General features: G+C 38.9%; 1 protein-coding gene across 3 annotated transcripts in view; it reads left to right on the top strand.

Moving 5' to 3' along the window:
* The window catches only part of LOC148845668 (putative peptide/nitrate transporter At3g43790), an 81,800-nt gene that overhangs the window by 5,292 nt on the left and 49,971 nt on the right, over positions 1-26,537 (top strand). For 2 of the 3 annotated variants that reach the window (XM_088953278.1, XM_088953277.1), the window contains exons 2-4: positions 960-1,000; positions 26,259-26,319; positions 26,427-26,529. In XM_088953278.1, coding sequence (XP_088809404.1) covers positions 960-1,000; positions 26,259-26,319; positions 26,427-26,529 — 205 coding nt within the window. The remainder of the gene's footprint in view (positions 1-959; positions 1,001-26,258; positions 26,320-26,426; positions 26,530-26,537) is intronic. The other variant, XM_088953279.1, reaches the window with a different exon arrangement.

Below are 26,537 nucleotides of genomic sequence, written 5' to 3'. Positions count from 1 at the left end.
TTAGGGGTCCAACTGTGCAAGTTAACCTGCCAAGGGTGGCTCAGTTGGTAAGTTCTTTGTCTGGTTGCAATAGAGGCTTGGGATCAATTCCCATTGTCACTAGGTTCAGTTGATTGAATTTAATAAACATAGAGATATCTATGTTTTTCATTGTAAGACTATTCTATCATCTTTTATCCATGTTAATTGATCTTTCTTATACACGCCACATTTCTGATAAGAAAAGAAAATAATGTCTTTCTATATTTCATTTTACTAATTTTGCACAAGAGTTTGGCTCTACTGAAATTGTAGTTTTAATTAGGGAGAGGTGTCCTTGGATGGTGATTGTCGAAATGACTGTCTATGAGTTTAATTAGTTGCTCCAACTTAGCAATAATATACACAATGTTATCATGAATGTGGATATTGAAAGCCTCCTCTACAATGTTATGAAGAAATTTGACTCTGGTTTGATCATGTAGTCATTAAAGAACATGTTGTAATATCTTACAAACCAGTAGGAATGATATTGACAATACCATAATAGCAGAGCTGCAGAAGCATAAAAACTATTTCATGACTATTGTTTGCTCCCTCATGAAAAAAATTATTTTTTTTTTCTTGCTTGGCTTTAATGCTTTTTCCCTCTTTTCATGTTGATTCCTTGATAAATGTTGGAGCTTAAGTTTTCCTTTTATTATAAATGAAAATTTATTTGAAAGCTTAAATTATGAAGTTTGATTTTCTGTCCTTGTTTTATGGTCCTTAACTCCAGCCTAATAGACAACCTTTAGGAACTTATTATGGATTATCTTTGCAATATGATTATAGGTGATTCTCTTATCTTTTTGTTTATGGCATGCCATATTTGATCTTTTTTAATTTAGTTTATCCTTATCATCAGTCTGATTTACTTTCCATATTGCTTTTCCTATTTATCCCTTAATGCTTTATTGTTTTTGGTCTACCTTTTCCAGCTTTGCCAATCTCATCACTCTTTCCATATATGTACTTCATGGTATGTCTACCATCGGTAGGACTTTTAGTTATTAATTTCTCCCAATGAGTTCAAATAAGCATGGAAAGAGAAGTTTCTAGTTACAAATATTCTTTTATATTCATATAAGATGTTCTCAATGATGTTGGACAAACCTTGATCAAATCACAAATTCACAATTTCATATTGGGTTTTGGCATGAACATAGGAAATGAAATTCAGACAATAAATAGAATATCAAATAATTTAAGGATGGGTGGCTTTTCTAGTGAGTAGTGACACAAGAAATGTTTCCACATTGAACAAAAAAATAAAAAATAAATAAAATCAAAATATAGAGTTGACATGCAATATTACTAGGAGAATTCAACTGGAATCCAATGGTTGATTGTTTAACCATGATTTGCAATATTGGAAAGATTTGGAATGCTTCCCCATTTTGCTAGGTTGCGATACAAAACTTTCAAGAATATTTTTTCCTATTATCTCCATTATTTCAACAATATTTATATATATTGAAGGTTTAAAATCTTAATTTTTTAGAAATCTTTTCCTTAAAGAATAAGATTTTTTCAGCAATATTTTAATGGTGTTCTTTTCCTTATATTGAAGGCTTAAAATCTTAAAATTTTAAAAATCTTTTCCTTAAAGAATACGATTTTTTCAGTGATATTTCAATGATGCTCTTTTCCTTAAAGAATTATTCAAAAAAGGGATTTGGTGATTTGGATGACTGGCTTACTATTTTGTTATGATTCAGCGTGTGTTTGGAATCGTGGGCATTTATTGAATAAATGCTGCCACATAGGCGCCACTTCAGCATTTCCCCCATTATGTGAATCTGTATGCATAGGGACTTGCACAGTAGACTTTGGTTTATGTGTGCGCCTACCGTTGGGGGAAGCTTCATTTTAGTGCTTTCCCAAACGCGTAGGCGTTTATTCACTGTTTTGCTGATGTGACACCTAATGGCGCCTAAGTGTCAATAAATGGGTTCGTCATTGCTTTTCTCGGTTTTCCAAACAAATCAAGTACAAAACGTTTAGTCAATAAACGTTCACGGTTCCAAGACATACTCAATTAACAAGCTATTATACTTTAGAAGAAAAAAGATATAAAGGCACACAATTACAAAAGAGGATTCTCAATCTAATCAAATCATATAGTAGAAAAAAGATAAAACTCAAAATGGCAAGTAAATGACACAAATAATGAGGAGAAGATGGCTAAAAGACTAAAAGGGAGACAAAGAGAAAGATACCTATTTAAATCTCTTAGTCTTTTCTTATTACTTATACAATTGTTTGCTATTGTTTTTTGGGTGTTAAATATGTGATTATACTTCTAATGATGAAGGTTTTATTAACTAATTCCATGTTTTTAGAATATCTCCCTAATTTTTAAAATTTTCCAAATTTCTTAGTGATTATTTATAAGCATCAAGAAAATTTTATTAAAAGATATAAACAACAACAATACAGAAGTGTAAAACACCCTTTGCAATCACAAATATATAAAAGACAATGAGAGCATAGCCCCTGTCATCTCTCCCCATTTTTGTTTAGCCAAAGAATCAGCTACACTATTAGCTTTCTTTCTGCAATGTTTTTAGTCAACCATCTGGATTTTGTACATCATTTCTGTACACCCACAGCTTTGCCTCCCTACTTTGTAACTACGCAATGACCAGTTTAGAGTCCCCTTCAATTACATTGTAGAATAATTGCATTATAATTTTTCTCAAAGAAACATGATTTCCATTAACCCCTTGCCTTTTGTTTTTGGAGATAAATAAGGAAGAAAATTTATTAATATTATTGATAAAATGATACAAATGTCTTGGGTGGCAAGGTATCACCACCCAGCAGTACAAAAGAGAAACTACAATATAACCAAACTAAGACAGACCAAACTCAAAACCCATACAAAATTAAACTGACAAAGTAGACCAGAAATTCGAGACAGAATCTTCTTTTTTTCTGCCTACAAATTCTAGAAGAATTAAAACCCAATCAACATGCTTTGAGCCGATTGATGCCACTAATTTTTCCTTGCTCTTCATCTTTCCATAAAAAATTCTTCTATTTATTTCCTTCCACAACTCCTAACAGACAACAAAAGGAATGTACGACCATAGGTTTTTTACTTTGATGTTTCCTGATAGCCTTGGCCATGCTTCAAAAATATCCGCAGGTCTAGCAGGAGATGAACCATCAAGGCTGAAAAGCTTGAAGAAGAAAGCCCAAATTCCTTTCACAAAATTGCAGCTAACCATTAAATGGTTCCTCTGAAAAACACAATGCACATCTGCTCGGCATTATAAAACATCTCTTCTTCAGGTTGTCTTGTGTAAGGACACTGCCCATTGACACCAGCCATGCAAAAGCCTCCACTCTTGGAGGAATTTGTTTCCCCAAATTCCTTTGAGAGAAGAAGATCCCACTTGATTCCTCATTAGTTCATTGTAAAGAGATTTGATAGTAAATCTTCCGTTTTTACACTCCTTCCACCACTTTTCATCTGCTACCTTAGGATCAATTACAGCCTTTTGCAATAATGACAGCAGCGTTGTACATTCCTCAATCTCTCAATCCTACAAAGGTCCCCTAAAGGTAAGAAACCAAACCACCACATTATTTCTTACCTCATAACATTGAGAAACCTACACTCCTTTGCTACTTAAGATGTAAAGTCTTGGGTACAGCTCACAAAGCTTGCCCACCCCCAACCCATCTTCTCAAAATCTCACACTAGAACTACGCCCCACCTTCCAAGACAAATGGAAGCAGAGAGTTATATTTCATAATCCCCTTCCACACACTCACCCAAGGTTTAAAATGTTGATGTCGATGGAAATGTCGCTTACCAAAATATAGGACATATGTCGGAAATGTCGAGGGGAAATATTGTAAAAATTGGAGACATTGTGGAAATATTATGAAATATGTGGAAATGTGCAATGATATTTTGTAAAATGATAAAAGAAGCATTAATACATATTTCTAGACTATTATCTTATTCCTAACCATTATATAAAGCTAAGAAACTAAGATCGATAACAAATTAGTAAATGACGATTTACTGATTTATTATGCAATTTCATGTTTTTATAAGGTTATCTGATATTTTCTTTTCTTATTTTTAATTCTGATTTATTATAAATTCTAATATATTTATTTCACACTAGTAAATAGAAATACATTTGTTCTGATTTTTTAAATATTAAAGTTATAATACATTATGTTTTATTATAAATTTAATAAACTATTTCTCCTTTTTGTAGAATTAAGATTATGATAAAGTCTGATTTCTCATAAAACTTAATGAATTTATTATGATTTTTAATACTAAACTTATAATAAATTATGATTTAGTATAAAATTTAATAAATTTATTTTGATTTTTATATTAAATGTAGAATATGATTTATTATAAAATTTAATAAACATTTTCTGATTTTAATAAATATTTTAAAAAATACTAACTAGTTAATATTATATTACTTGAAAAATGTTTTATCTTTTATATTATAAAGTAATTAATTTATTCTTTTGTTTTTATATTTTGTTAATTCTTTTTTATAAATATTTTATTTGAAATATTAAATAGAAATTATTAATGGAATAATTTGTATTAATATATTGTATTATAATAATATAATATACTAACATATTATATTATTAATATACATTAGTCGACATCCTGTCGACATAATAGGAAAAACTGTCTTTTTTTTTGGTTATTTGGATCGATTTGGTCGACATTTCGGAAATAATGTAATTTTTATATTACCATCCATTTTCATGTCGGTGAGCCTCGACATCGACATATGTCGGGCGACATTAGCAACATTTTGCGACATTTGAAACCATGCACTCACCCCATATGAAGATCTCACCTCCCTTCCATCCCACCCAAAATTCAGCACCCCATATTTACCTGCCACAACACTTCTCCAAAGCTGCTCCCTCTCCCTCCCAAACCTACAAACCCATTTCCCCAACAATGTTTTGTTGAAAATTCCCACTTTCCTAATATCCAACCCCCCATCTCTTTTGGCTCTACACACCAAAACCCATTTAACCAAATGAAATTTCTTCTTCTCCACCTTACATAGGAACTCCCTTTGCAACTTTTCAATTTCTTCTATCACCGAAGCCGGATCCTTTTGGAGTGATAAGTGGTAGACCAACATGTTTGAGATCACACTCTTTATCAAAGTGATCTTCTCACCAAAAGAAAGATACTTGCCTTTCCACCCAGACAACCTTTGTTCAATTCAATCTGTTGAGCAAAAGAAGAAGAAGAAGAAAGGAAGGAAGAAGAAGGAGAAGAGAAGAGGCTGCAGACTTAAGGCCTCCAAAGAACTGCTTCATGCGAGTGAAGCATTTGTATTTATACTATACTGGCCGTACAACACAAGAGGTCTACAAAATTACAAAAATACCCCTATGGGCACTAAACCTGTGTACAATACATCTGTCAACATTCCCCCTCAAGTTGGGGCATAGATATCAATCTTGCCCAACTTGTCACAGAGATCTTGGTGTCTGGAATGGTTTAGCCCTTTTGTAAAGATGTCTGCTAGTTGGTCTTCAGAGCTGATGTATGGAGTGCATACTTCGCCTGTGATGATTTTCTCTCTGATAAAGTGCTTGTCAACTTCAATGTGCTTTGTTCTATCATGTAATACTGGGTTAGCAGCGATACTTATAGCTATCTTGTTGTCACAGAGTAGAGTCATGGGTTTGTCCACTGGAAAACCCAACTCTCCCAATAGATTCTTTATCCACATACCTTTGGCTACTCTGTGTGCCATTGCACGGTACTCAGCTTCAGCACTGGATCTAGTTACCATGGTTTGCTTCTTACTCCTCCAAGTAACAAGGTTCCCTTCTACAAAGGTGCAGTAACCACTAGTAGACCTTCTATCACTTTGAGATCCAGCCCAATCTGCATCTGTGTAAATTTCAACTCTCAAATGTCCATGTTTCTTGAATAATAAGCCCGCACCCGGGAACTTCTTAAGATACCGCAGTATTCTCTCCGCTGCTTCAAGATGAGTTGACCTAGGTGCATGCATGAACTGGCTGAGGACACCAATAGCATATGCTATGTCTGGACGAGTCATAAAGAGGTACAACAATCTCCCTACAAGCCTCTGAAATTGCTTCACATCCTTAAGAGGTTCACCTTGGCTATTATTTAACTTATGGTTGGGGTCAATGGGAGAGTCAGCTGGCTTAACCCCAATCTTTCCAGTGTCCTTAAGCAAGTCTAGGACATATTTCCTTTGGGAGATGAAGATACCCTTTTTTGATTGGGCAACCTCAATTTCAAGGAAGTATTTGGCAGGTTCTAGATCTTTCACTTCGAACTGAGTGGCAAGGAAGCCCTTCAAACTTTGAATTTCATCCTTCCAGTCACCTATAACAATTATGTCATCCACATATACTATTAGGGCAGCCATTTTACTTTCTCCCCTTTTTACAAGCAGTTTGTGATTTGACTGACATTGCTCGTATCCCCTCTGCTGAACTGCAGTATGAAATCTGCTGAACCAAGCTCTTGGTGATTGCTTCAGTCCATATAAAGACTTCTTTAACTTGCACACTTTCTGTTCATTTCCTTGAGCCAGAAAACTGGGGGGTTGAACCATATAAACTTCCTCTTCAAGGTCACCATTCAAGAAGGCATTCTTGATGTCGAGCTGATGTAGATCCCAATTCAGATTGGCAGCAAGAGAGAAAAGTACTCAAGTAGAGTTCATTTTGGCAACAAGGGCAAAGGTTTTTGCATAATCAACTCCATATACTTGAGTAAAACCCTTTGCCACTAAATGAGCTTTATACCTCTCCATGGTTCCATCAGCCCCATGCTTAACAGTGAACACCCATTTACATCCAACTGGATCCTTTCCCTTGGGGAGATCAACAAGTTCCCACGTGCCATTTTTGTGAAGAACATCAATTTCTTCCTTCATGGCATTTGTCCATTCTGGTACTGAGAGAGCTTCTGCCACATTCTTGGGAATAGGGACACTATCAATGGAGGTAAGGAAGGCACGAAATGAAGGTGAGATGTTCTCATAGGAACCAAAGTTGGAAATGGGGTGTTTAGTGGTGCACAACCTAACACCTTTCCTGTGGGCAATAGGAAGGTCAAGATCATTAGCAACAGGGAGGTCAGGACCATCATTGGGAGTCAAGTTACCTAAGTGGGTATGATCTTCCCCCGAGGAGTTTGATGGCACTTGAGGTACAGCTTTTGGATTCTCCACAGCTCTTGAACTTGGTTGGCCTTTATGACGACGAGAAAAAACACGGAAAGGTGAAGGATTAGGAAGAGAAGGGGGAGAAGGATTAGGAAGAGGAGGAAGCTGAACCAGTTTCTCCTCATGCCTACACTCCCCCTGAGGAGAAATAGGAAAGAAGGGCTCATCTTCAAAGAAGGTAACATCCATGGAGACATAGAATCTCCGAGAAATAGGATCAAAGCAACGATACCCTTTCTGAGAGAATGAGTAGCCAAGAAATATGCACGGGATAGCACGAGAGTCCAATTTCCCCCGGGTGGGAGATAGGTTTTGGACAAAGCACCGACAACCAAAAACACGAGGAGAGATAGAAAGAAGAGGGGCCTTAGGGAAGAGAAGCTGATGTGGGGCTTTGTACTCTAACCAACGAGAGGGCATTCGGTTAATGAGGTATGTAGAACAAAGAACAACCTCAAGCCAAAATTGTTTGGGAACATTCATATGAAGCAGTAAACCCCGTGCCACTTCAAGAAGGTGTCGGTTCTTCCGTTCAGCCACACCATTTTGTTGTGGCGTGCGGGCACAAGAGCTTTGATGAAGTGAGCCATGTGAAGCAAAGAACTCCGTGAGGTCACTATGAAAAAACTCTTTTGCATTGTCTGACTGAAATATTTGTATCTCGGTCTGAAATTGGGTGAAGATCATCTGCTGAAAATCTTGGATAATTTTTGGTACTTCCTCACGGGTTCGCATTGGATATACCCAAGTGTATCTGGAATAATTGTTAATGAAAGTAATGAAATACTTGTAGCCACTCTCAGAATGTAAAGTAACAGGGCCCCACACATTAGAATGCACAATGTGAAAAGGAAACTCAGATTTATTATTTTTTTGAAGGAAACGAGTTCTACAGTGCTTGCTTAACTGACACGTTTGACAAGAGAAATCAGAAACAGAAACTGACTTACACAGTTCTGGGAAAACAACTTTCAAGGACTCAAAAGACAAATGACCCATGCGACAATGCCACAAATACATTTTACTCTTTCTGAACTGACTCATAGACTCTGTAACATGAAGGCCAACCGTATTCTCCAGCATATAGAGTCCATCAACCATACGCCCCCTACCAATCGTCCTCCCTGAGGCCAGATCCTGAATCACACAATAGGAAGGGAAAAAAGTCACAGAACAGTTTACAAATGGTCACCCAAGAATGTGGTAGGATTACTTGATGTGGATGCAAAGGAGGTGGTGGGAGGAGCATCCACCTGGTGAATTGCTCTACCATAAAGCTCCAAATGGTCATGGAAGGAGTTTACAATATCCTCCCTTGGGTCAGATCCAGAGTAGCTATGTTGGCCATGTGGTGTTTGAGTCACGGTAGAAGTGGAGGGCTGATTCTCCCGAGTAACCATGTTGGCCATGTGGTGTTTCTTGGTACCTTGTTGCCTGGGCCTTCTAATTACATATGAGCCTTGCTTCTTAGGTAGATCCTGAGCTCACTTTGGTTTCCCATGGAGATCCCAACAAGTATCTTTGGTGTGTCGGGGCTTCTGACAATTTGTGCACCACAATTTTTCCTTATCTTCTGCTTTCTTCTGGAGATCCCCTCTCTTGGAAGAAGGCCCACCACTAGTAGAGGTACCTCCCTTTGCCGCCAACACAATTGCATCCCCTCTGGTGCTGTTCATCAAGTTTCTCTTGCTCTCTTCAGACTAGACAAGAGCATAGACCTCCTGAATTGAAGGAAGATCCTTAGAACTTAGAATTTGTACTCTAATGGATTCATAGATAGGATTGAGACCATGTAAAAAAGCAAACACTCTTTGCTGTGAGACAAGTTTCTTATACAATTTTGCATCTTCATCACACTTACAATCAATATTCTGGTAACGGTCCAACTCCTTCCAAACAGTGGTCAAGTCAGAGTAATAAACTGATAAACTTCTCTCCCCCTGTTGACAAGTAGATGAGGGTGCTTGCAGTTGATAAATCTTGGCATAGTGTCGAAGTTCGGAATATGTGTATTTTGCTTGTTCCCAGATCTCATTTGCAGTTTCAGCCCACATGAAGTTCTTCCTTATTTGCGGTTGCATGGAGATCAAAAGCCATGACATAACCATACTATTCTCCTGATCCCATCTATCGTGTTTTGCATTTCCAGAAGGTGGTTCTTTGATTCTTCCATTTATGTAGCCTATTTTTCCCCTTGCAATTATGTATAACTTGATCCCTCTTGACCACTCTAGGTAATTTAACCCATCAAGAGGAACAACAACCATAGGGAAGGATAGGTCACTGCTCTCACTTGTTCCATTCAGTATTGTGGAGATTCCGGATGTAGCTGAATGTTCACTATTCATGATTCTAGGTTTAGAAGTACACAAAACCAAAGGCACACTGCCTTACAGAGCTGCTACAGTCCACAACTAGGCACTTGCTGATTTTCGGTTTCACAGAGAACCAAGCACAAACACTGCAGCTGCAGTACTAGTTTGTATGACCTACACTTTGTAGGAGTCCACAGAACAATATACGAACACTACACTTGCAGTGTAACCAGGTCTGAATGACCTACAGTTTTACAACTTTCATGAAGCTCTCTCAGTAGGAACAGCATACAAGTGGTGGTTCACCACACCTAATCGGCTGATATCCACTTTCCAGGGCAGCCAAACAGTCACTTAGGGTTTAGGGTTCATCAACAGTCCCTTAGAGAGCTGAATAGAGCAACACACAATCAGAGGAGGGGAAAAAAAATAGTCAAACAGTCCCTACTCAGATTTTAGGACATTAACAGTCCATCGAAATAGTGCAAGAAGAGAACCATAAACAGAGAAACTTCAGTTCAGTACCTAGGTCACCCGAACTGTGAATAGGCAGTACACTCATGGACTCAATCTTCTCTGTAGGCCAGAATCCTCTTCGTACATCTGGGGTGGTTTTCTACAGTCTTCTTAGCCGAGCAAATCCAGTCACCAGCACCTGGGCTGGAGGATAAAGAAGAAAAAACTTGTAGCAGAACCCTTTTCTGCGCTAGGAAGTTGAATAGTCAGCTTTCTTGTAGCAGAACCCTACTCGGCAATGGAGACTAACCGCAGCACTAGAGAATGCTTCCCCTTCCTTGTCTTCGAGACCTCAGCTAGTTGTTTTCCAGGCCTGGTCGGTTCCGCTCTGATACCATGTTGAGCAAAAGAAGAAGAAGAAAGAGAAGAGAAGAGGCTGCAGACTTAAGGCCTCCAAAGAACTGCTTCATGCGAGTGAAGCATTTGTATTTATACTATACTGGCCGTACAATACAAGAGGTCTACAAAATTACAAAAACACCCCTGTGGGCACTAAACCTGTGTACAGTACATACAATACATCTGTCAACACAATCCAATACAGGTTGCCAAGTAGAGGAGGCAACCACTCTAGCCCCGATAGGAAAACCAAGATAAGAAAAGGGGAACTCCCCAAGCAAACATCCCAAAGAGCTAGCACATTCTTCCAAAACTGCTTGCTGAACCTCTCCTACACCAATCATAACAATCTTGCTGAGATTAATCTTTAGGCTTAATAGCAATTGGAAACATTTGAGGATACTCCTCAGTTAAGCACCTACTCTACCGAAGCATTAAAAAAATTAGGGTATCATCAGCATATTGAAGATGAGAAATGATCAATCTTTCCCTTCTAATTTTAAACCCATTAACCAACCCCATTTTTACACCTTTATTGACCAATTTGCCCAGGACCTCCACCACTAAGACAAATAACATTGGAGAAAGGGGGTCTCCTTGTCTCAATCCCCTTGAAGTATTGAAGAACTTTGTTGAAACCCCACAAAAAAAGAGACTGAGGAAATGCAGGTAAATATCCAGCTCCTCCATTTTTCTCCAAAACCTATCCTCATCATAACTTCTTCTAAAAAGCCCCATTCCAAATGGTCATATGCCTTCTCCAAATCAATTTTGCAAATCACCCGACCCTCTCTACTCTTAGTTCTTGCATCTACACACTAACTTGCTATCAATATTCCATCCAAAATTTTCCTTCCTTGACAAATTCCATTTGTGTAGGACCCACCACCAAATGCAACACTGTTTTCAATCTTGCCGAAAGAACTTAAGCCACAATTTTGTATGGGCTGGAAATTAGACTAATTGACCTAAAGTTCTTCACCTTACACGCACCTTCCACCCCACCTTCAGGATTAGAGAAATGAAGGTTGCGTTAGCCATCTTCTCAATTTTATTTTCTGACCATAACTCCCTAAGCATCTCGAGCAAATCTTTCTTAACCATATTCCAACACTCCCTATAAAATGCAACTACGAGCCCATCTGGCCCTGGAGCCTTATCCCCTTGCATATTTTTTATTGTATTCCACACCTCATCCTCAAATTCCCTTTCCAACCACACCTTTAATCCCTCATCCAAGTGAAAAAATTCCAAATTCCCCAAGTGACAGCTCCTATCAGGAAGAGATTTGTATAAATTCATGAAACAATTGCAAACCTCCTCTGCTATACTTTGCTGATCATCAATTATTCTCGCCCCTAACTCCAACCTCAGAACTGTATTTCTTATTCTTCTACCCCACACCATGACCTGGAAAAAATAAATAAAAAAGGCCGTATTCTTGTCCCCCTCTTTCAGCCACAACACCCTTGCCTTTTGCCTCCAAGACACCTCTTTAAAATGAATTAACTTCTCCAAGTCCTCTTTTAATAATTCTCTTTCTGCTCTACCTTCTTTAGACATATTATCCTCCTCTTCAAACCTGTCCAGCTTTGCCATCTTCCCCAAAACTTCCTTTTTTTCTTCTTGCCTCTACATTCCCAAAAACCAACTTACTCCAACTCTTCAAATCTTCTTTTAATTTCTGCAGCTTCCTCATCATTATAAACCCAGCGGAACCTTGAAACCGATAAGAGTTCTATTTCTGCTCCGCATACTCCAAGAAATTTGGATGCCCCAACCACATTCAAATCCAAATGGTTTTAGGGCCCTTCAGCCTTACGAAGCCCCACAACAAAACCAGCTTATGATCTGAAATTGAGAAAACCAATGTTTCTTGAATTAAAGCCTCAAACATCTAATCCCATTCATCATTCAATAGAAATCTATCCAATCTCCTTAAAATTGGAACCTCCTGCCTATTTGACCATGTAAATTTAGAACCAACCAGCCTTGACTCTACCAGCTCTTTCCTTCTAATAAAATCCCCTAAAGCTCTCATAGATCCAAACAATCTTTTATATCTACCCCTTTCATTTCCCCAACCCTTTTAACTACATTGAAGTCTCCACCAATCAACCATGGCTTGACCCTCTGCTTCATGAAACCCCTCCAACTCTTCCCAAAGGTGAGACCTCTCCCTGTCCACATTTAGACCATAAACATTTGAAACTATCACTTTCATTTTTGAGCCCACATGCTCTAGAACCACTGAAATTGAGAAGTTTCCTTTAAAGAAACCCACCTTGCTCAACAGCCCTGCATTCCAGATAGTCAACAAGCCTCCTGACAACTATGAACCCAAATCCACCCAGTCCCTATCCCTTGAATCCCATATTTCATTGTTAATTCTCCAATCAAGATCTTCCAACTTTGTTTCCTATGAATCAATATTGCAATTCTGTAGTTCCTAACAAAATTCTTGACCACCTCCCTTAGACCTCTCACATTCCAGGTGTAAATTCTCATTTTTTTCTCTTTTCTTCTTTTTTCTCTTCTCTTTTTATTCTTTTTTTTTTCTATTCTTCAATTTCCATTGTTTCCTCAGCTCTCTCCTGAACGAAGGATTTTACTTCTTTGTTCTTCTTTCCCTCTTACTTATTAGCTTCTTCCACTGTCCTAAATGTCTTCCTTGAAAGCTCTTCTTCCCCCAAGAAAAACAACCCTAAAATTTTGCTTACTCTCACTTCTGACTCAATTACCTTATCACTTTTCTTGGACCTCATGTGTCATTGTCAATTTCCACTTTCTCCTGCTGCTCTTCCACTTCCTCCCATCCTTATCTTCCAATTGTAGAGTCTTGTATCTTCTTCTCCTTTGACACACTTGCTCCTTTCCTGTCTCCTTCAGCGTTCTCAGCCCCCACCCCCTCTCCCTCCCCTAACTCTTTTGTTTTGAAGATAAAGAAAAAAAAAATTATTAAACAAAAAAGGAGGTACAAGAAAAGGTGATACACAATCACCTGAGGGAAAGGAAACTCCACTTACTCTGGAATAACACTTTCACCTCTTTCCGCTGCTCACCCCCCATAAGGTTTTGACCTCACTCCCTTCTTTTTCCACTTCCTCTATTTCCCCTTCATTTTCTCCAGCACTCCCCTGTCCCACCCTTGACACTCCTTCCCCTCCCTTACTCACTTGCTCTAGACACCAATTTACAACCCCTCCCCGTGCTTCTTCTTGAACCCCTTCACCCTCCCCACCTTCTCTCAAGACAACCAGATGGGGAACCTACCTGATTAACTGTGTCGATCTCTGCTTCCTTGCTGCAAATCTCGAGCTTAATTAATGTTTAAATCCTTAGCTCTTCATTGTGTTGAACAACCCACCTCTACCGTTCTTAACACTGCATCTATCCTACGATCAACTTCACTGCTATAATCTATCACACTTAGAACAGTCCTTCAATCACCACCCGATTAGTCCTTTGTCGTTGCCTCCTTATCAGATGCTTGACTTCCCCTTGGCCCTTAGATTCTTCAATTACCACTTGTCTTCCTGCTTCTCTTGTCAGCAGACTCTGCATCTTGATCTCATTGTCATCCTTCTTCCTCTCACTAGAATCGCCATACACATACCTCCATAGTTGTCAAGGCATTGCCTAGGTGACTAGGCACCCTTGGCTAGGTGCCTTGCCCAAATGCCTTGACTTACAGCAACTAGGCACCCATCTAGGTGACTAAGTGCCTACCTAGGCAACAAAAATGAAGGTGGATGCCTTAAATAATATCATTATATTGTGGTATCTTATTAATATGCGTGCTAATTCATTTTATTATATGCTATATATATCATTTTAATGTTTCACTATTGAAATTTAAAAGATCAAAGGGTTTTGAGGAGAGAAAAAGAAAGAAAGAAAGAGGAAAGAAAGAATAAAGTATAAAGAGGTTCTTTTCTCTATTCTCTCTCTAATTAAATAAAACAAAAATTCCATCCTTGTTTTTTCTATTTTAGTTTCCATCTTAAATATTTATCATATAAAGCTAATAACCTTCTTTAGCTGCTAGTTGATATGAAATTGCTCTATTAAATACTTATTATAGTAGTAGTATTTTCGAAAATAATGAAATTAATATATCTTAAAGATTTTTATCTTTTAGATGTGATGATTTGCTACATTCTTAGTGGAAATTTAATGTTTCTTAATAAAGAGAGTTGCTATTCCTTTTCAATTCGTATACATGATGAATGGTATATAAAACTAGGGAACTAATCAAAAGTTAGTTCTTTATAATATAAAATTCTTATCGCCTAGGTGACTAGGTGGCTCCACTCTCCAGTGTCACTCTTAATCACCTAAATGCCTTGAAAACTATGAATACCTCGTTGTGCAGCAAACATATGCATCTGCATTCTTCTTCCCTTCATGATATATCCTTCTCTTTGATCCCTTTTGGTTGTTTAAACCCTTCTATTATGAAGACGCTTCCTCCTTCAATGAAGACTCTTCCACCTTTTCAGCTTGACCTAAAATCCTTGTCTTTTCCCTCATATTTTTTGAGACCCCACTTATTTCCTTATTTCCCATATTGCCCTTCCAACTTGACCTTTCGTTAGAGAGGTCAGAAATGACCATTTTTCCCTTGGCCATTTGTGACTTTTCAGCTTCATCCCCCACCTTTCTCCGAGCCCCTGTTTCTGGTGACTGTTTGCCTTCCCTTCTCTCTCTTTCAACTTCTCCTCCTTCTTCCTGAATTCCCTCTTGGTTCCAGCACTCCCTTTGTCTTCTTCAGTTGTTTCAGAAGCTGCCACTCAATTAAAGCATGGGTCTCGGCAGGTAGCTACAATTCTTAGTTGATAGACTTCCCCTACATAGAACAAATCCAACAGGGACAGGATCTTCATTGCATTCTCAGTCTGTACCAAGATTCTAGCAAATTGAACCTGTTCCCAAAGCTTGTGGCAAAAATCAAACTGCCTAAACCTCCCACAAGCATTACCAATTGCTCTAAGCGTTTCTGTACCCCGGGCATGCAAAGGGATCCCATACACATCAATCCAAGCAATGTCTTTCTGTTCTGTAATTTGCCCTATTGATGGAAACCATCTATCTAATTGTATCTCTGGCTTCCTGTTCATTCCTGCCTTCTCTTGTTCCAAAATTCTCTCCATATCAAACTTTCTTCTAAACCTGAACAGGAAAAGGCATTCTCCAAGTTTCCGAACCCCTTGCCTTGCTAACATATCAACCAAGGAATTTGCAGACCTCTATATCCATCTAATTTTCAATTTCATATTAAATTTTTTGCAACCACTTAAACTACTTTATCTTGTTCTTAAAATTCCATAAAACTCTCTCCATATTCAGTAACCAACTTATCCACCTTTGAGTCTTCAATGGTTAAGTTCTCCGCTCTTATCTCCATGGATTTTTGCACCTCACATACTGCAGCTTTAAGTTTTGCTCTTATTTGATTCACATACTCCAATTGGACCCGATTACATATTCATCATAGCTATGATACACCTTCATCCCTAAAAGCCCCTCATCCTTGAAGGCCCCAGATTCTAGAACTGTTGCCATTAAATTGAAGTTTTTTTAAATCTCCTTTCTAGTGCAACCAAATTTCTCATTACATTTGCCTTCTTTGAACTTGACTCCGCCACTTAAGCCTACTGCCTAATTATTTTCCAAGGAAGAAGAAGAGAAGAAGAGAGAAAAAATTGTGAGAGAGACAAAAAGCTTGCTGTTAGCGCCAACTATCTACCAACTTGTCACAAAGATCATAATAATTCCACAAGGAATTTAACCCTTTGGTAAAAACATCTGCAAGTTGTTCTTTAATGCTAACATAAGGAGAGACTGTACTTGGAGCGATCGATAGGAACCAGGACCAGGGAGTTTCTTCCCCCCTTCCCCTCATTCCCATCCACTCTTCTTCCCCTCTTTCCTTTCAAAACTCAGTTGATATTGTTCCTTGTAGTAATCCTCGGCTTTTGGTTTTTGCAGATCCAGTTGTTGAAACCTCACTGCTTGCAGGTAATGACCCTTCTGTGGTAGGAAAAAAAAGAAGGGGGTCGAGAAAAAGACAGGGAGGGAGAAGTAATCTTGAATATGGTCCTAGAGAACCTTGCCAGCTTTATAGAGCAAGTTGAGAAACCTGAGAAGGAAGATGGGGGAAATGGAACTGCAGTAGGCACAGAAGAAAAGGGGAAGGAACTTGACCTATTAGATGGGAAAGAAGGTGAGTGCAGAGAACCACCCAATTTGAAAGGGCAGAAACAAAAAGAATCTAAAGGAAAGTTCACCAAAGGAAAGGTCTATATTACAAAGGAGGCTGGAGATGATAAAAAAAGAAAAATTCATAGTCCCTTACTTGAACAAACAACAGTAGTGTTCATACCTGTCCACATTCAGCCCTCTTCGTTACTGAATAGAGGGTTTAGTATACCCCTCCAACGACCACCGCAGCAACAACCGGAGGCATCCTCACCTCCAAGTCCACATAACGACAGCTCCTTTTCAGCCCCTTATCAAACCTCCACTCAGGTCAGTCGAAAAGGAAGAAGATGACTGTGAAAGTTGGTGGTGAACCCAGAAAGAGAACAGCGGCAAGAAAGAAATGAGGATACGACCTTACAGCTCTGATACCATGTTAGTAAACCCTAGCAGATTCTAGGTTGAAGTAGAGAAGAAGAAAGAAAAGAGAAAGAAGAGGAAGAAGAAGAAGAAGAAGAAGAAGAAGAAGAAGAAGAAGAAGATGATGAAGAAAGAAAGGTTCGGCCAGACTAGAAGAGAGTCAAAATCTACTCCCCTAGCTGACCCACTTGTATTTATTCAAAAACATAGAGTTACAGGAAAGACGATTTTGTCCCTCATAGAAGATGGGACACATAACTTAAACTCAGATACAATAGACCTTTCACTCTCAAGCAGATAATCCAGAATGACCAAAATACCCCTGACTCGAGCATTCTAACATAGAGAAAGGGATACCTTCTGGGAAGAGCTAGACGCAGTCAGGGGTCTTCAGGAGGGACCATGGTGTTTAGGAGGGGACTTTAATGTGATAAGATACACAAAATAGACAAACAACCCCAAGCAGTCTATAACAACAAGTATAAGACACTTCAACTCCTTGATTGAGTCTCTAGAACTAAGAGAACCCACCTTGTTAAAAGCCTCTTTCACCTGGTCAAATCTTTAGGAAAGTCAAGTGTGCTCAAAGTTGGACAGGTTCCTTTTCTCCATTGATTGGGAGGAGTTGTGGGGAAACTTAACATTGAAAGCCCTTCCTATTGTAACCTCGGATCACTGCCCCATAAGTCTTTTCCAAGAAAACCTTATTGGAGGCCCTATACCCTTTAGATTTGAGAATATATGGCTGGAAGTCCCAAACTTTTTGCAAAAGGTAAAAGATTGGTGGTCAGAAGGTAGAATAAGGGCTAGAGAGAAGGGGTAAGATTCACAAAGAAGTTGAAAAGATTGAAGGAAAAGGTTAAGGAGTGGAACAGAGAAAAATTTGGAAAACTTAAGGTCATAAAGGAGGAATTAGCCAAGAAAATAGAGGAATTGGACTAAAAGGAAGCTCGTAAAGAGTGTGGGCCAGAGGATAGAACAAAAAGATGGAATTTAAAAGTGCAACTAGAGGAGATCTGGAGAAAGGAAGAAATTTCTTGGAGACACAAATCAAGGTGTAAATGGCTTCTGGAGGGGGATGGAAACACCAAATTTTTCCATTCACTAGCAAATGGGAGAAGAAGAAAAAATCAAATCTCTAGCATTGAGGTGGAGGGAAGAGTAATAAACTCAAAGGAGGAAATTGAAAGGTGCTTTGTGGATCATTTCAAATCAATCCTTGCCTCCTCAGTTGAAAGCAATTTGGAATTGGAAGAATTACAATGGGATAGAGTTTCAGAATCCATAGCTGCCTTGCTAGAAAGAGTTTTCAGTGTAGAGGAGGTCCATGAAGCAATTTTCTCGATGGATAGATCCAAAGCTCCAGGGCCAAATGGTTTGTCAATGGCTTTCTATCAAGATTATTGGGAAGTCTTAAAAGATAGTTTAATGGATGTCTTTGTTGATTTCCATAAAAAAGAGGAAATCTCTCCAGGAGCAAATGCAACTTTTATTGCTTTGGTGCCTAAAAAGAAAGAGGCCAAAACCCCTAAGGACTACAAACCGATAAGTCTTTTAGGTAGCATGTATAAGATCATTGCAAAAGTTCTGGCTGGTTATCTGAAGATTGTCTTGCCCTTTGTCATTTTTAGAACCAAGGAGCTTTTGTGGAGGGGAGACAAATAGTGGATCAAATCTTAGTTGCAAATGAATGTGTGGTAGCGAAGAAAAAACAAGATGGCAAAGGCTTGGTTTGTAAATTAGACCTAGAGAAAGCCTATGATATGGTGGATTGGTCTTTCTTGTTGAATCTCATGGAAATGATGGGTTTGGGTGAAAGATGGAGACTACGGATTAAAGGATGTATTAGCTCAGCACATTTCTTTGTCCTTTTAAATGGGGTAGCCAAGGACTTCTTCCCGATGAAAAGAGGGTTGAGACAAGGTGATCCTTTATCCCCCTTCTTGTTTACCTTTGTTGCTGAGGTTTTGAGTTGACAAATCATCAAGGCTGACCAAGAAAATTAGTTTAAAGGTTGGAGGATTGGCATATCAGAGGTGGTGGTGTCTCACCTGCAATTTGCAAATGATACTATCATTTTCTGTGAGAGCTGTGATGAACCTAGTTTGAGGAATTTGAAAATTTTGGTGGATGAGTTTTAGCAGGCCTCAAAACTAAAAGTGAATTGGGGAAAAAGTTGTGTAGCTGGATTAAACTTAGAAGAGGGTGACATCCAAGCCATGGCAAATTTACTAGGCTGTGAAGTGAAAAGCTGGCCTCTAGAATACCTAGGTATGCCCTTGGGAACCCGAAAGCTGAAAGTTTCTGGAAATCAGTTTTAGAGAGATTCACTAAGAAGTTAGAAATGTAGAAGAGAAGTTATATTTCCTTGGGGGGAAGAGTAACCTTGATAAAATCCACCCTAGCAAATCTGCCCACTTATTTCCTCTCCACTTTTAGGATCCTAGTGAAAATAGCCAGGAAGTTAGAAAAGATAATGACAGATTTTTTGTGGGAACCCGGTGATGAAAAGAGGGATCATTTAGTGAAGTGGGAACACGTCTGCAAACCTAAGAAGCAAGGTGGCCTAGGTATAAGGAACATCTTAAAGAAAAATACAGCCCTCCTAGGGAGATGGCTATGGAGATTCCCTTGTGAAGAAGATAGGTTGTGGCACAGGGTCATTAAAAGCATTAATCGTGAAGTAGAAAACGGCTGGGATGCAAAACTAGCCTCCAATGCAGCTCCAAACTCCCCTTGGAAAGCAACCTTTGTGGTACTCCCAACCTTTCTTCACTTTATCCACTTTGATGTTGGGTGTGGCAATAAAGTGTTATTCTAGGGAAGACCTGTGTGTAGGGGATTTGCCCTTTAGTGTCAAATTCCCTGACCTTTACTCCTTGTCAAACCTTAAAAACAAACCTGTTGCTAGGCTTGGCGTGCTTTCAGACTCGGGTCTCTATTGGGACTTTAGCTTCAGAAGGGGTCTGAGGGAAAATAAATGTGTTTCCTTATTGCTCTTGATCTCAACCTTAGAGATGGTCCACTTAGACCAAAATACAGCTAATATTGGAATCTGGTCCCCAACCCTTGACGACTTACTCTCTTGTGCCTCTTTCTTCAGTCTGCTCACTCATTCTGAATTTTTGGGGGTGAATTTCCTAGTGAGAGAAATCTGGTGCAAATCAATCCCTCCTAAAGTACAAGCCTTCTGTTCGGAAGTATTCCTAGGGAAAGGTAAACACTTGTGATGTGCTACAGAAAAGAAGGCCAATCAAATGCCTCTTTCCTCATGTGTGTGTCCTTTGTAAGGCTTGTGGTGAAACCCTACCCCATTTATTTTTATCCTACTCTTTTGTTTCTTGTATTTAGGAAATTGTTTGTTCTCTCTTTGGATGCAGATGGGCTCCCCCACAGGATGTAGTAAGTCTATTCAGCCCCTCTTTCCTGAGGCAACAGAAGAAAAGAGGAAAGTGCTTATGGAAGGCAGCAAGAGCTGCTGTGGTATGGACTATATGGGAGGAAAGAAACTAAAGAATCTTCTTTGGAAAAAGCAAATCAAAGGAGGAAGTCATTGAAGCCATAAAAATCAGAACTGCACATTGGGTGATGACCATGGAACTATTCAAAAACCTCTCCACGAATGACATTCTAAGGAACTAGACTGAAGTGGCACAAATAGATGTACCCAAAGAAATTGTGAGTGGAGTGGAAGCCACTTGCACTAAATAAACTAAAACTAAACTTTGATGGGAGTTCCTTTGGCAACCCGAGAAGGGCAGGTATAAGGGGTGTGCTTAGAAATTGTCAAGGAGAAGTTGTGGCACTTTTCTCAGGACCAATAGGTATTGGTGACTTAATTCAGGCTGAATCTTTGTCTCTCCTACAAGGATTAAAGCTGGCTGAGCAGATTGGAGCAATAAATTTAGAAATATTTCTTGGGCTAAATAAATCACATCAACGCCTTGGAAGCTCAAATTTATCTATAGGGAAATTGACATACTTGTAAGGAGGTTCAACTCTTACTTTGGTTGGGTAAAAAGGACTGCAAATGGTATGGCGGATACCCTAGCAAAACAGGGGGCAAATAGATCTACCTTGTTCTAGGTAGAACTGTAACTATTTGTAGCTTGGGTCATTGCAATGCTGAAACCAAACTCATGTAATTCAATATATTCCTGATCTTAATAAAAGTCTTATTTGCTGATAAAAAAAAACATAAGGAGTGCATGCTTCTCCTTTCTCTAGTTCCTCCTAGATAAAGTGTTTATCCACCTCAAATATGCTTGGTTCTCTCATGGATCACTGGGTTGGCTGCAATATTGATAGCAGCCTTAGTCACAGCAGAGTGACGTAGGACCATCAAGAGGAAAACCCAATTCTCCTAGTAGATTTTAATCCACAGGAGTTCAGCAACACCATGAGCCATTGCCTTGTACTCTGCTTCTACACTAGGTATAGCCACCACACTATGTTTCTTACTTATCCAAGTAACGAGATTTCCACCTACAAAGGTATAATAAGCACTAGTGAATTTCCTGTCATCCATTGAGCTAGCCCAGTCAGCATCAGTATAAACTTCAACATTCATATGTCCATGCTTCTTAAAAAGAGACCAGTCTTAGGGAACTTTTCCAAGTACCTAAGAACTTTGTCTGCTGCCTCAAGGTGTGCAGCCTTGGGAGCATGCATAAATTGACTGAGGACTCCCACGACATATGCAATGTCATGCCTAGTCATCTTTATGTAGAGGATTCCTCCAATAAGCCTTTGGTACTATTTTGCATCCTTTATGGGCTCATCACTGTACTCCCCTAGTTTGTGGTTAACATCAATGGGAGTGTCAGCTGGTTTGGCACCTAGTTTCCCTATATCCTTCAGAAGGTCAAGAGTATATTTCCTTTGAGAGATGAAGATACCTTGTTAAGAGTGGGGAACCTCAATTCCAAGGAAGTAACATAATGGTCCCAGATCCTTCACCTCAAACTGTGTGGCCAAGAACTTCTTCAGCCTCTGTATCTCTGAGACCCAATCACCTATAATAACAATGTCATCTACATAGACTATTAAAGCTGTTGTTTTCCCTTGTTCCTTCTTCACAAAGAGTGTGTGGTCAGTTTGGCATTGCTTGAAACCCATTTGTTGAACTGCATGGTGGAATCTGCTAAACAAGGCCCTAGGAGACTATTTCAACCCATGTAGAGACTTGCAAACTTTCTGCTCACTACCTTTTGCACAGAAACTGGGAGGTTGGTTCATGTTCACTTCCTCCTCCAAAGCACCATTCATGAAGGAATTTTTAATGTCTAATAGGTGGAGTTCCCAATCCAGATTTGTTACTAGACAGAGAAGGACCCAAATAGAGCTCATCTTTTCTATAGGAGCAAAAGTTTCTACATAACCAACCCCATACACTTGAGTAAAGCCTTTTGCAACCAGACAAGCCTTGTATCTCTCAATTGTGCCATCTGCCTTGTGTTTCACTTGAAACACCCATTTGCACCCCATAGGTTCCTTCCCTTCAAGAAGATCTACCAACTCTCACGTTCCTTTCTTATGTAAGGCATCAATCTCCTCCTTCATGGCATTTGTCCATTCAGGAACCGATAAATCCTCTACAACACTCTTAGGAAGGGGAACACTATCAATGGTTGAAAGGAAAGCATGAAAAGAGGGTGAAATATTCTCATAGTATAAAAAATGAGCCATAGAGTGGTGTGCGGTACATGATCTGGCACCTTTCCTCTTTGCAATGGGAAGATCCAAATCATAATTCAAAGTATCAATATCAATAGGTTCAGGGGTATCAACTGGAAAATGGTACCTAGATGGGACAAGGGATCTAACCCCCAAGAATATGACGGCATTGGTTGCACAACTTCAGGTTTCTCCACAATTGTTGAACTTTTCTAGCCTTGGCTTTTATAACATTGTCTATGGAAGATACGGAATGGAGGAGGATCAAGAAGAGGAGGTAATAGAGCCTGTGTTTGTTTCTCCTTAACTTTACTCTCCCTCTAAGGATAAATATGGAAAAAGGGAACATTTTCAAAGAACGAGGCATCCATAGACACAAAATATTTTTTAGATAGGGTCAAAATAGTGGTAACCCTTTTGAGACAGGGAATAACCAAGAAAAATACAAACAATAGTTTTAGGATCAAGCTTACCTCAAGTGGGAGAGAGATCATGTTCAAAGCACTTACAACCAAAGACACACATGGGTATGGGAAACATAGGAACTTCTTCACATTGTCTAATTGGAAGCAACAGGAAACATAAGAACTTCTTCACATTGTCTGATTGGAAGCAATAGGAAACATGGGAACTTCTTCACATTGTTGAGGGGTTCTGGCACAAGAGCTTCAGTGAAGAGAGCAACAGGAAGCAAAAAGTGAGATAACCATGGAAAAGCTTCTTCACATTGTCTGATTGGAAAACTTGGATCTCAGTCTAAAAATGAGTATAGATCATGCGTTGAAAATATTTCACCAATTTAGGAACTTCTTCTCAAGAGTGCATAGGATAAACCCAAGAGTATCGAGAAAAATAATTAATAAATGAGATAAAGTATTTATAGCCATTCTCAATTAGAATATTAACAGAACTCTACATATCAGAATACACAAGATAAAAAGGAAGATATGATTTTTTATTTCATAAAGGAAATGAAGCTCTACAATGCTTACTCAACTGACACACTTGACACTTAAAATTACTACCTGACACAAACTTAAACATTTCTAGAAATAAATGCTTCAACGCCTCAAAAGACATATGGCCCAAATGATGGTGTCACAATATAACTTGACTCTTACTTGAATGACTCAAGGACTTTGAAACCCCAAAACCAACTTTCTTCTCCAACATATAGAGGCCATCAACCATCTTCCCCCTACCAATCGTCTTCTTGGAAGTCAAATCTTGAAAAACACAAGAATGCAGGAGAAAGGTTATTGAACAATTCAAAGTATGTGCCATACTGCTGACAAACAACAAATTAATAGGTAACCTTGGAACATCCAAGACATCTAATAGTGGAAGACCAAAAGGGCAAAGATATAGATCCCCGACCAGCAATGGAGGAGAAAGATCCATCTGCTAACCTCACTTTATCTCTGCCTTAAAGGAGGGTATATGAATGGAAATGAGTTGACTTACCAGTCATATGGTTTGAGGCACTAGAATCAATGATCCATGGGGATTCCACAGTCCTAGAGGCTATTTAGAAGGCAGAGGTTGAGTTACCTGAGGAGGATGCAAAAGAAGTTGAAGGAGTAAGCCCAATATTCGCATGTCTAAGAGCCCTACCATATTGCTCCAAATGGTCATGGAAGGATTAATAATATCCTCCTTGAGATCAGAACGGGGGGGGGGGGGATCTTCAGATGAAGTCACTGCTGAATTTCCATACTATGAATCATGAGCTGCTAAGTTGGCTGAGGTATACTTCTTCTGATTTGGTTTCCTATTCTAATCCTGTGCAGACATCTTGCTAAGTTCTTGTGCCCACTTTGACTTCCCATTCAACTTCAAGCAAGTTTCACGGGTGTGCCTAAATTTCTGACAATGGGTGCACCATGGTTATCTTTATCATTTTCTCTTTTCTGGCCTTCCCCTTTCTTTCTTGAGTTCATGTATCCCCTTTCTGCTAAGGAAAAAGTCTCCCTCTCAGGAGCATTCATAGCTGATTTCTTCTTTCCTCTGACTGAACTAGGGTATAGACTTCTTGAATAGATGGAAGGTCTTGCACTCTAATGGGATCATACATAGGGTTGAGGCTCAATTGGAAAGCAAACACACATTGTTGAGACACAAGTTGTTTATAAGCTTTGGCATCTTTTAGACTTTCCCACTCAATGTTCTGGTAGAAACCCAACTCTTTCCAAACTGAAGTTAGGGCTGAATAGTAGGCAGGCAAGCTCCTCTCCCCCTGGTTACATGTTAAAGATTCAGCTTGTAATTGGTAAATCCTGGCATAGTGCCTTTGCTCTAAATATGTTGCTTTTGCCTGTTCCCATATTTCTTTAGCTGTCTCAGCCCACATGAAATTCTGTTTAACTGAAGGTAACATGGATGTCAGAAGCCACGTCATAATCATGCAGTTTTCTTGGTTCCACTTATCATATTTAGCGGTCCCTGATCTAGGTTCTTTTATCTTCCCATTGATATATCCTGCCTTTCACCTAGCTGTAATATACATCCACATCTCTTTGGACCAAGCCAAGTAGTTCCTACCATCCAAGGGAGTGATAGTCATAGAGAAATTTAAAGTATCATGACCACCATTCAGTCCATCCTGATTAGATGTGGTTCCAGATGTTGCAGAATCTTCAGTAGCCATATATAATAACTTTAGAGTGAACAATGACCTCTTTTCTTTCAGTCCACACACACGGATGACAACCACCCTCACTCTTTTGAGATTTTTATGCATGTAACAAATACAATCACACACAGAAGCTGCTGTCACACACATGTACAGGTCTGTCTAACCTTTCCAAAGGACAATACAAGTCCAAAAACATCAACAAAAAATACTGCAATACCCTGCCAGTTGAATCAGGTCACTCATGACCTACAAAGGTGTTTCAAAACCTTACAGTTTTGGATCTACAGGTCCACACAAAAGGGTCAAACACCCCCTTACACCATTTGGCCAATGTAAAACACAGCCTGTCCTTGGACTTACTGCCAAGAACTAAGGCTGCAAACAATCTAGTTCTTGGTTCTGTTCAGTCCAAGCAGATTCTTGTAAGATTTCAACCCAGAAATAATAACAGCACAGAAAAAATCAAAGCACTTTCTATAATGTTTTTGAACAGAATGCTCTTTCTATAATGGTCTCTTCACTTCAAACGCTCTAGCATTCCTCTCTTCCCAAATCATCCAAATCAAAGCAGCTGTGTGCATCTGCACATTATTTTCTATCAGGGACTGAATAGAAAATTCAAAATGAAAGAAAATAAAATATGTTCAACTCATATGATACAATGAAGTATATTAATATGGTGTACATGCTATTAAGATTATCTTATTCTCTGCATTGACAAAGTTGAGACCATGAAAAGACTTGTCCAACTTTGTCTTGTAGGTGTCTTTTCAAGGGTCCTGGAAGAATGTAAAAATTGCACATGATTGTTGTTTATAAGCATTCTATAGGTAATTTTCTTTGTTTTTGTTATTGTCATTATCTTTGTTTATCATCATTATAATTTCTTTGTTATCTTTGCAGATCAGAGACTTCCATATAGCAAAACGAGAGGAAGATATTGGTTTCTATGCAGGATTTGTTGGTAGTATTTGATACATCACAATTTGCAATAGTATATTTTTTATATATTTACTGAAGTGATTTAACTTCTTAGGATATAATGCTGATAAAGTCATTCGTTTCTTGAAGGATCTTCATTCATGATTGGAAGAGCTTTAACTTCAGTTTTCTGGGGAGTGGTAGCAGATAGATATGGTCGAAAACCTGTTATATTGATTGGGACAATTTCAGTGTCAGTAA

Source organism: Nelumbo lutea, chromosome 7 (genome assembly GCF_056320005.1).
Source record: "Nelumbo lutea isolate HS-2025 chromosome 7, American lotus-T2T, whole genome shotgun sequence".
Lineage (NCBI taxonomy): Eukaryota > Viridiplantae > Streptophyta > Magnoliopsida > Proteales > Nelumbonaceae > Nelumbo > Nelumbo lutea.
Note: the sequence above shows the minus strand (reverse complement) of the source record. Positions and strands in the feature narration are given on the sequence as shown.